We start from the raw sequence: 12,242 nt of genomic DNA on the forward strand, positions 1-12,242 counted from the left end.
CGGCCTATCCAAGAACATGGGAGATCTTTCTATCTTCTAAGGTTTTCTTTAATATCTTTCTTTAGTGTTCTGTAGTTCTCATTGTAGAGGTCTTTCACCTCTTTTGTGAGATTGATTCCCAAGTATTTTATTTTTTTCGATGCTATCGTGAATGGGGTAGTTTTCATAATTTCTCTTTCTGCGGATTCATCACTTATGTATAAAAATGCATTGGATTTATGAGCATTGATCTTGTAACCTGCCACTTTACTGAATTCACTTATGAGTTCTAAGAGTTTTCTGGTGGAATTTCCTGGTTCCTCTAAGTATATAATCATATCATCCGCAAATAGGGATAGTTTGAGTTCTTCTTTTCCTATTCGTATTCCTTTAATTTCCTTGGTCTGTCTAATTGCTCTGGCTAGAGTCTCAAGAATGATATTGAATAGGAGTGGTGAAAGAGGGCATCCCTGTCTTGTTCCAGTTTTTAGGGGGAATGCTTTCAGTTTTTCACCGTTTAGAATGATATTAGCCATGGGCTTAGCATAGATGGCCTTTACAATGTTAAGGAATGTTCCCACTATCCCTATTTTTTCTAGTGTTTTGAGCATGAAGGGGTGCTGTATTTTATCAAATGCTTTTTCTGCATCTATTGAAATAATCATGTGATTCTTGACTTTACGTCTATTGATATGGTGAATTACATTTATTGATTTCCGGATGTTGAACCAACCTTGCATCCCTGGGATAAAACCCACTTGATCGTGGTGCACTATCTTTTTAATATATTTTTGTATACGATTTGCTAAAATTTTATTGAGAATTTTTGCGTCAATGTTCATTAATGATATCGGTCTGAAATTTTCTTTCCTCGATGTGTCTCTGTCTGGCTTGGGTATCAGGGTAATATTGGTTTCATAGAATGAGTTTGGGAGGGTACCCTCCTCCTCTATTTCATGGAATACTTTGAGAAGTATTGGAATGAGCTCTTCTTTAAAGGTTTTGTAGAACTCGGCTGAGAACCCATCTGGTCCTGGACTTTTCTTTGTTGGTAGGCTTTTGATGACCTCTTCTACTTCATTACTTGAAATTGTTCTATTTAAATTGTGTATGTCCTCCTCGTTCAGTTTAGGCAATTCATATGTCTCTAGAAACCTGTTGATGTCTTCGAAATTTTCTATTTTGTTGGAATATAGATTTGCAAAATAGCTTCTAATTATGTATTTCAGTCGTGTCTGTTGTGATATTTCCTTGTTCATTCCGAATTTTAGTGATTTGGGTTTTCTCTCGTCTTCTCTTTGTTAGAGTGGCTAAGGGTTTATCAATTTTGTTTATTTTTTCAAAGAACCAACTATTTATTTTGTCAATTTTTTGTATTGTTTCTTTTGTTTCAATTTCGTTGATTTCAGCTCTGAGTTTAACTATTTCCTGTCTTCTACTACTTTTGGTGTTGGTCTGTTCTTCTTTTTCTAGGGCTTTGAGCTGTAGTGTTAGGTTGTTTATTTGTTGATTTTTACTTCTTTTATTGAATGCGCTCCATGAAATAAATTTTCCTCTAAGTACTGCTTTCATAGTGTCCCAAAGATTTTGATATGATGTTTCTTTGTTCTCATTTACCTCTAAGAATTTTTTAATTTCCTTCCTAATATCTTCTGTTATCCATTCATCATGTAATAGCATATTGTTTAATCTCCAGGTGTTGGAGTAGCTTCTGTTTTTTACTCTTTCATTTATTTCTAACTTCAATCCATTATGATCTGATAGAATACAAGGTAGTGTCTCTATCTTCTTGTATTTGCTTACATTAGCTTTGTGGCACAATATATGGTCTATTTTAGAGAAGGATCCATGTGCTGCTGAGAAGAAAGTGTATTCGCTCTTGGTTGGATGGTATATTCTATAAATGTCCGTTAAGTCTAAATTATTGATAGTGTTATTGAGATCTATGGTTTCTTTGTTCAATTTTTGTTTGGAAGATCTGTCCAGTGGTGAGAGAGGTGTGTTAAAATCACCTAGTATTATTGTGTTATGGTCTATTTGGTTTCTGAAATTGAGAAGGATTTGTTTGACATACATGGATGAGCCACTGTTTGGGGCATAGATGTTTATGATTGTTATGTCTTGCTGATTTATGGTTCCCTTAAGCAGTATGTAATGTCCTTCTTTATCCCTTCTGACTAGTTTTGACTTGAAGTCCACATTATCTGAAATGAGGATGGATACCCCAGCTTTTTTGCTGAGTCCATGTGCATGGTATGTTTTCCCCCATCCTTTCACCTTTAGTCTATGGGTATCTCTTTCTACGAGGTGAGTCTCTTGCAGGCAACATATTGTTGGATCTTTCTTTTTGATCCAATCTGCCAGTCTATGTCTTTTGATTGATGAGTTCAGTCCATTAATATTCAGGGTTATTATTGAGATATGATTAGTATTCCTGGTCATTTGGTTCATTTTATTTATTTATTTATTTATTTTGAGACGACTTGGTTCTTCCTTTATTTGACAATTCCTTTAGGATAGTTCCTCCCATTGCTGATTTGTTTCTTTGTTTTTCATATCTTCCTCGTGGAATATTTTGCTGAGAATGTTCTGTAATGCTGGCTTTCTTTTTGTAAATTCTTTTAGCTTTTGTTTCTCATGGAAGGATTTTATTTCATCATCAAATTTGAAGGTAAGTTTTGCTGGGTATAAGATTCTCGGTTGGCATCCATTTTCTTTCAGGGCTTGAAAAATGTTGTTCCAGGCCCTTCTAGCTTTTAGGGTCTGGATTGAAAAATCTGCTGATATTCGTATTGGTTTCCCCCTGAATGTAATTTGATTCCTCTATCTTGCGGCCTTTAAAATTCTGTCTTTATTTTATGCAAATCAAAACCACCCTAAGATTCCATCTCACCCCATTTAGAATGGCGATTATCAAAAATACAAGCAACAGGTGTTGGCGAGGATGTGGGGAGAAAGGTACACTCATACATTGCTGGTGGGGCTGCAAATTAGTGCAGCCACTCTGGAAAGCAGTGTGGAGATTCCTTAGAAAACTTGGAATGGACCCTGCATTTGACCCAGCTATCCCACTCCTTGGCCTATACCCAAAGGATCTAAAATCAGCATACTTCAGAGATACAGCCACATCAATGTTCATAGCTGCTCAATTCACAATAGCCAGACTATGGAACCAACCTAGATGCCCTTCAATTGACGAGTGGATAAAGAAACTGTGGTATATATACACAACGGAATATTACTCAGCCATAAAGAATGACAAAATTATGGCATTTGCAGGCAAATGGATGAAATTGGAGAATATCATGCTAAGTGAGATAAGCCAATCTCAAAAAGACAAGGGACGAATGATATCGCTAATAAGTGGAGGATGACACATAATGGGGGGAGGGAAGGGTTAGTGTTAGGGTTAGAGTTAGGGTTAGGGAGGGGGGCAAGTATGGAGGAAGGAAGTACTGTATAGAGGGTAAAGAGGGGTGGGAGGGGTGGGGGGAAGGGGAAAAAATAACAGAATGAATCAAACAACATTACTGTATGTGGATTTATGATTACACAAATGGAATGCCTTTGCGCCATGTACAAACAGAGAGGCAACATGTATCCCATTTGTTTACAATAAAATAAAAAAAAATAAAATAAAATAAAATAAAATTCTGTCTTTATTTTGTATGTGAGGTATTTTCATTATAATGTGCCTTGGTGTGGGTCTGTTGTAATTTTGTATATTTGGGGTCCTATAAGCCTCTTGTACTTGATCTTCCATTTCATTCTTCAGATTTGGGAAATTTTCTGATAGTATTTCATTGAATAGATTGTTCATTCCTTTGGTCTGTTTCTCTAAGCCTTCCTCAATCCCAATAATTCTTAAATTTGGCCTTTTCATGATATCCCATAGTTCTTGGAGGTTCTGTTCATGATTTCTTACCATCTTCTCTGTTTGTTCAACTTTGTTTTCAAGGTTAAATATTTTATCTTCACTAGATGTTTTGTCTTCCAGGTGTTCTATTTTATTGGTTATGCTTTCTATGGAGTTCTTAATTTGGTTTATTGTTTCCTTCATTTCAAGGATTTCTGTTTGTTTTTTTTTCAATATCTCTAACTCTTTATTGAAATGATCTTTTGCTTCCTGTATTTGCTCTTTTAACTGTCGATTGGTGCGATCATTCAATGCCTGCATTTGCTCTTGCATCTCATCATTTGCTTCCCCGATCATTTTAATTATGTACATTCTGAACTCCCTTTCTGTCATTTCTTCTGCCATGCTGTCATTGGGTTTCATTGATGTACCATCTAGATTTGTTTGCAGCATTTTCTTTCCTTGTTTTCTCATATTGTTCAGGTATCAGTTGACCGCTGTGATATTGCAGATTTCCTCTATTGTCTTATAATATCCCTGAAGCTTTCTAGTATATCCCCTCTTAGCCTTCAGTAGCCTGAAGTCTTGGAGGAAGTTGATAATGCGGGGCTCCACAAGGAAGCTGACAACCTAGGGGAGGTGGCCTTCCAGTGGGGTATATTCCCTGCTAGTGGGCAGAGGTACCTTCACTTGCTGATGAATGGTCATCCAAAGGGGAAGTAGGATGTGGGCTGATGCAAGGCCAGTTTGGGTCTGTGTCTCTGATTTTACAGTCCTTTTGGGAGAACCTCACCCGACAGGGAGGACTCACCCAGTGGGGAGGTCTTGCTGGTCGGTTTCCCTCCCAGAGGTTCCGATCTATTCACAACTACCTCCTGGGCTGGGCAGCCTTCTTCTGCAATGTTCCCAGGGACCCGGACCTACCTCCTGGGCTTGGAAGCCTCGCCCTTCGCAGATGAATCTCCTTAGGCTGCCTCTCCTCAGAGAAGCTGCCTGCAGACCTGGAGCCTTCGCTCCGCCCCTCAGTTTGTCTGTGGGGCTCTTCCACCAAGAAGCCGCCTAGGCCCTGGGACCCTGCTCTGCACTTTTCGCCTGGCTATGTGGCCCCTCCTCTGAGCAGCCACCTGGAGCCCCTTACAATCGCTTCGAGTCCCAGTGACCCGCCACACGCCTTTTCCTCCGGCAGCCACCTGGTGTTCCCTGCAGTCGCTCTAAGTCCAAGTGACCCACCACGCACCTCCTTCTCCGCCAGGCAGTCACCCAGAGATCTGGTGCGTCATGAGTCCCAGGAACTCACTGTGCACCTTCTTGTCCCGACTGCCACCCGTAGCCCTGGTGCAGTCACTTCGAGCCCAAGTACCCCGCCGCGCTCCTCCTCCTTCTCCAGACAACCCCCCTGTGTTCAGGAGCGGATGCTCTGGGACCAAACCATTCACCACGCTGTTCCACCAGATAGCCGCCCAGAGCCCTGGCGCAGCTGTTCCAATTCCAAGCGATGTGCCGAGCCCGTATTTCTCCTTCTCCTCTGGGCAGCCCCCTGTGTTCAGGGGTGGTCGCTTTCAGTCCAAAGAGCTCACCAAGCACCTTCTCCTTTGGGCAGCCTCCCAGAGCCCGGGTGGGTTGCACAGAGTCCAAGCGTTCACTGCTCCAGCGGGGGGGGGGGGGGGGGGGGGGGGGGGGGGGGGGGGTCTCGCCGGCAGCTTTACTTCATAAAGTTCCCTGTTTTCCGGCGTACCGCCCCGTCTGGGATGCCTGCCCAATGGGAGACGCTCCCCCGGCTGCTTTGAGTTGGTCTCAAGTCTCTCTATATCTCCTCTTCTTGAGTCCTGAGACCTGGAGCAACACGAAACGCAGCCACCCTCTCATCTGAATCTTTGAATTAATACTCTCTGCTTTCATTATAACATCTTTTCATAGATTTCATTAAAACCAAGACAGGAAGGGCAGGTAGAGGAGTATTTAAAGAACAACCTCCTCAACTCCCACCCCCATCATCTTTCACTTAAACTTCTTACCTTGCACTCTCCAATGGACCTAATATATGTGATATAAGTTAATGTGCAAAAACTTAGAGTTCAAGTTGTAGCTTCTAGCAAATATTCATCTTTAATGACTTTTCTATACTGAAGCTAGATTGTCTTCATCTCCAACCGTTGCAGTCTCTGATTAAGCCAGAGAAGCTAAGGTAATTTGGAATTATCTGTATATTCTCAATGTTCTTCTCTTTGTCATGGCTTATGATGCTTATATTAACAGAGAAGTTTACAATTCAACATGTCACTACCATTCCAGCCCTGGACTTGTCCCTTTCCTTCACTTGATCTTAGCCATGAGGCCAAGGAAGGATGGGCATGACCCCTTCTACTTTCTGCTATAATAAGTATTAGACATAGATTGGGAGAACCCAAGTATTACTTGAACTCAGAAGATGGCTTTCAAGTGTTATAAAAATGGCTCTATACATATATGTGTGTGAGTAAGGTGAGAAGATAGATAATCAGTTCCATCTTCCCTGAAGCCCTCCATGCCAGGTCATGTGTGAAGGATGTCTTACAGTCTTATGTCATCCAGGGCAATGGTTTATAGTCTGTACCCTCAACAGTGAAACAGATGCAATGCTCCTCAATTTTTCCATACACCCACAACTGGGACTTTGCAATATCATCATCACTCATTGCCACTTTGCAATGAGTCTTTTGGTGTATCTTCATGGGTTTTTGGTAGTTTTGGGGCTTTTTTGTTTTGTTTTGTTTTTTTGTGTTTCCTTCTGGTACTGAGGATAGAACCTGGAGTTTGTGCATGGTAGGCAAGTGCTCTACCACTAAGTCACATCCCAAGTCCCTTCATGGGGTTTTTTTTGGTTCTTTGGTTTGTTTGTTTTGGTTTTTGGTTTTTGTTTGTTTGTTTGTTTGTTTTGCATTAGAGACTGAACCCAGGGGTGCTTTACCCCTGAGCTACGTCCCCAGCCCCTTTTTAAAATTTTTTATTTCGAGATAGGGTATCACTTAATTGCCTAGGACCTCACTAAGTTGCTGAGGCTGGCTTTGAACTTGCAATCCTCCTGCCTCATCTTCCTGAGATGCTGGGACTACAAGTTTCATGAGTATTTAATGAGAAATAAAATTAAAAGGAGTATCAGGCACTGTAAGTCTGGGGCCATATTAACAGAAGTCTGAAAAATATTTAACAGTAGCCATCATCAGAATTGTATGACCATTGTCAATTATTTCTAGTTAATGTCCTTTTATATACTTAAGAATATTCTTCATTCTCTTCCTCATATTATCATGTATTTTTATGCCATTCTTTAACAAAAATGGTATTTTCAATTAGACATGTTACAATTTAAACTGTTTCAAATTTCTTTGTGCCATAGCTTTCATAAAGAAGTAACATTTTAATATTCAAACACTAATAATTAGATTTCTTCCTTTAGTTTCTGAGTCTAGTGAGGATACCACAACAGAAACAGAAATTACAAAAGAATCCAGAGAGATCATGGATAGCGAAGAATTATCTGAAACAGGTTAGACTATATAATAAAAGTAATGCATAAATGTGCTTGTCACATTTCTTAACAGAATCTAGTCCTTTATTTGGGGCATTACCTACTTCTTACTTATTTCTTTCTATACTATATTTCAGCTGATTTTCATTATATTTATTTAGTTTATTCCATTAAGAGTGTATCTATCCAGTTTATAACACTGACTTTCATCAAATTTTATTTTACACATTGTATTTACATTTAAAGTTTTCATACGAAGCTCATATTAATTATCCAATTATTTGAGTTTTATGAATAGGTAATAATTCATGTATAGTATATATAGAACAAAGAACAATTAAAATATGAAATTATAAATATTGATTGCTCAGAATAATAAGTTTACTTCTTTCAAATGTTTGAAAAACACTATAAGTGTAAATTATTTTGGCAATTTGGTTAGAGATAAGATATTTAAAGACTCTTTTTCTTTCCCTTTAACCTTAACTCAAAAGTTGTACTGCCTGAGTTTCCAGAAGATGCTTATCCTGATGTTCCCGAAATGGAGCCATTTATAGAGCAGATTAATTCTTTCAGTGCCTTTTGGAAACTACTGGAACCAGCAATTAATGAGACTGCCATTCAAATTTTAAACTTGGAGGTTTCTGGGAAAACACCAGAGGAACTACTTCAAAAAGTAGTTGACACTATGGAAAGTAAGGACTGTAATTATATTTATGATCAAGAACAGGGATATTAAAAACATGCTGGAATTTTAAGGCCTTTCCTGATAGTTCACGAATTAAAGTGTTCAATGTATTAAAGGATGATAAATGAAATATTTAACAAGTATCAGAGTACAGGTCCTGACTGATCGGAACAGCCATGGGACACACACAGTACTGACCATACTGGCTAGTTGTCACATAAAGAATTCATAAAGGCCTATTTGCATACATACTAAAACCAAGAGATGAATAATAATAGTTTTCCTAACTTTTCACTTCTGTATATGCTAATAACTGTTCATTCTAAAAATATTTTCTCCAATGATATTTTTAACAGAACCTTTTCAACATAATGCATGGGAGTTAACTGTAGAAGATTATGATGAAGAAACAGAAGACTATCAGGCTGAAGCAGAAGTTGATGAGGAATTGGAAGAAGAAGAAGAAGAAGAGGAAGAGGTATGACTGTTTGATTGTGACTCGTTCTCATTTGGCAAGTCATTGAAACTGTATACAGCCAGAGTGGTGATTAACTGGTTAACAAGTGAACCAACAGGCATGCTCAACCATAACTCCCCTTATCCCAGCCTCACTTGACTCCCTAAAATACCAGGGCTGCTTAGTACCAAAAAAGACACCATGAAAAAGTAAAAGTGGAATCCTTCAAAATTCTTCCCATGGAAAAAGTATATAGGTATTAAAGATGTAGATATTCTATAAATCTAAGAGTAGTGTGTGTGTAAACAGAGATGGAGTCTTAGGCCGCTTCAATGATCATGATGCACAGTACCCTCAAACAGGAGCAACCCAAGTTGGGGCACAAGTCTACTCCCTTGGCACCAGAATGATGATAAACATTTTCATTTGCTAGTGCCCACCTCAGACATCTGTCAATAATAAAACATGAAATTGTTCTTTTAATTTGGAGCTTTAGAAATAAAAATAATTTATTAAGTTAGATAAACATACACTTACAATTAAGTTATTTTTGTCTAACTGAAACCCAGATAAACAGGGGATGGGTGGGGGCAAGAAATGATATACAGTGTGATTTTGATACACCTCTCAGTTCTTTATTATTAACTGATGAGACTATTAGGGTTGTCGAAGGATGTGATTTTGTCCTGAGTGTGTTCAGATTCTCTTCCTCATCCACCTTCTGTTCATGTTCTTCTGTGTCCCACTGTGGCCTGCAATGGAATAGTCTCTTATTTATATGGACAGACATTCTCAAGATGTCTATAATATTCAAAACTTTATATTTTTAGTATTGTCTCCCTGCATTAAAAAAATCCCATAATTCACAGGGCGTTGGGTAGGGCATTAATCAGGGAGTAGCCTCAGGAATGGGGAATAATTCAACTTACAATAAATGCTGCTTTGGCCCCACAGAACATAAACATAAAAGCCAAAAGGATTAAACTTCTTCCAAGTAACTTCACTGTGTCCAAGAACAAAGTTTAAGAATATTTATGGGAATACAAGGTCACATTCTGGCATCCTCTCAAAGATCACCATACCTGCAAACAAACAGGAAAATATGACTGCATAATAAGGAGAAAAATTGGTCAATTAAAACTAATCCAGGGGCTGGGGAGATAGCTCAGTCGGTAGAGTGCTTGCCTTGTAAGCACAAGGCCCTGGGTTCGATCCCCAGCACCCCCCCCCCAAAAAAAAAAAAAAAACTAATCAGAACTGACAAAAACATGAAAACTGTTAACATAAATGTACTATGAAGATTTGAAATATAGAAAGATATAATAAACACCTAATCTTCACTGTTAGGATTGAAAAGTACCAAAATTAAATGAAACATACATTGAACAGAATAATGATAGTTTAGAAGATTAGCGAACTGGAAGAAATATCAATAGAAACTATCTAAAATGAAACAAAAGAGGAAAAATCCTGAAAAAAGTGAGAAGACCATCAGTGATCTATGGAAGGAGCCTATCATATGTAATTGGAATCCACGAAAACATGTGCTGTTCAATAGTCAAGTTTTGGAACCAACCCAGGTGCCCATCAATGGACAAATGAATAAAGAAAATGTGGTATATGTACATGACAGAGTTTTACCCACCCATAAGTAAGAATGAAATTATGGCATTTGCTGGCAAATGGAGAAAACTGAAGAACATCATGCTAAGTAAAATAAGCCAGACTCAGAAAAACAAAGGTTGAAGCTAAAGAAAGAAAAAGAAATTTTTAAGGGATGATGGTGCACATCTATAATCTCAGCAACTCCAGAGGCTGAGGATAAAGGATCACAAATTTTAGGCCAGCCTCAGCAATTTAGTGAAGTCCTAAGCAATTTAGCAGACCCTGTCCCACAGTAAAAAATAAAAAAGGGTTGATGATATGGTTCAGTGATTAACTGCCCATAGGTTAATAAAAGGCAAAAACTAATAAAATAGGAAAACAAAACAAAATAAAATAGTCTCAAAATTAAAAATTGACCAATCAGCAAAAGTAAAATAGACAAACTTCCTGTAAACTTAATTAGGTAAAAAGAAGAAGCAATAATTAACATTTAATTGTTTTAAATTATGGGGACTTCATACTAATAAATTTGAAATTTAAAAAAGCTTTTGCCCTCAAAAAATCAAATTAAAATTTGCTTCGAAGATAAAGTTAAATAAAAATAATAGAAGGGAGTTTATAGGTCATTCTAGTATATATTTGCTGATTAGAAAATTCCTATGTTGTTTAAACTCTTCCATGTCACAGGAAATAATCAATACTTCTCAGCTAATTTTGAATTTTTAATTCCCTATTAAGAAAACTAAACAAGAATGATGGAAGAAAAATATTGATTAGTCTCATTTGTGTTCTTTTATAGAAAGTTATTATTTCTTATTTTGCTGAGAAGCATGTTATAGAATTATTATGTAAAGTGTTCCATTTGCATTTTAAAATACTATATTTGCACCTAAATATATGTCTGTTTTGTAAGTATATTGGTAGGATTATAGTCATTGTAGTATAGTAATCATTTTTAGTATAAGTATATACCATGCATAGAAATTATGTACCACAAATGAAAATCTGTTAATATTTATTAGCTAAATAAAATATTTCCAAATTATTATTTGATTATATATGCAATTAAAAGAAAACAAAGCAAATCCAGAGGCATCCCCCACTCAATTTACAGTAGGTAAGAACTTATAGTCAGACACTGTGGTGCATGGTTGTAATTCCAGCTACTCAAGAGACAGAGGCAGGAAGGTCACAAGTTCAAGGCCAGCCTCAGCAACTTGATCTCAAAATAAAAAATAAAAAGGTCTGGGGATGTACCTCAGTGGTAGAATGCCCTTTTTGTTTATTGGACCAGTACTATAAAACAAAGAAATAAACAAAAAGTTGTCACTCTGACTCAGCTTTTATTTCTTGGGAATAATTTTATTTTAGAAACTGAACTCACAGTGACCCAGCAGTAGCAAGCACATCCTGAAAGTTTTCATTGTACTTCTGTCAGTTTCTGTCCATAGAGGACTGGGCACACCTTAATTCTCAGTGCAGCTTTATTTTCTTAATGAAAATAAAAAACTTAAGATGCAGATTTAGAGGGATATGAGAAACTGATTTTTTAATTAATTAAAATAGTATGAGGATAACCCTTGTGGATCATTTTAAAGTTGAATTGTTATATATTAAAATTATTCCAGATGATTTTTTTAAAATTCATCTTTATTATTACATCAAATGCCTTTTCATAATATTCTCAAAATTGAATATTTCTAGAGTGAAGAAAGAATTAAAGAGAAAAGGAGGCATTTGGGAGACACAAAATATTTCTGCCCAGTGGTTCTCAAAGAAAACTTCATCTTACAACCATGTAACATAGAAGAAGCAGCTAAATACCGAGAAAAGATCTACTACTTTTCAAGTCCTGAGGCTAAAGAAAAGTTTCTGGAGCATCCTGAAGACTATGTGGCTCATGAAGAGCCATTAAAGGTGAAAACAATATTCCTTTCCTAATGATTGTTCCTGATTGCTTCTTAAAGGATTTATTACCAACTTCCAATCACAGTACTGTCTCCACTCTCAAAGAACAGTGGAGTGAAAATATCCAAGTTCAAAAATCAACATTTTCAAAATATAACATAAAATGACTATTTTGGTTTCTACAGAATTGCCTTATGTCAGACCAGCACTTAGCATCTATCTTTTTTATCTGAAGTAAAAA

The 12,242-nt window shown here is 37.3% G+C and overlaps 1 protein-coding gene across 1 annotated transcript in view; it reads left to right on the top strand.

The window, feature by feature from the left end:
- The window catches only part of AK9 (adenylate kinase 9), a 204,826-nt gene that overhangs the window by 106,045 nt on the left and 86,539 nt on the right, over positions 1-12,242 (top strand). The window contains 4 exon segments of the mRNA XM_079147365.1: positions 7,272-7,361; positions 7,838-8,038; positions 8,388-8,509; positions 11,798-12,010. Coding sequence (XP_079003491.1) covers positions 7,272-7,361; positions 7,838-8,038; positions 8,388-8,509; positions 11,798-12,010 — 626 coding nt within the window.

The sequence above is a fragment of the Sciurus vulgaris genome (genome assembly GCF_902686455.1).
Source record: "Sciurus vulgaris genome assembly, chromosome: 7".
Classification (NCBI taxonomy): domain Eukaryota; kingdom Metazoa; phylum Chordata; class Mammalia; order Rodentia; family Sciuridae; genus Sciurus; species Sciurus vulgaris.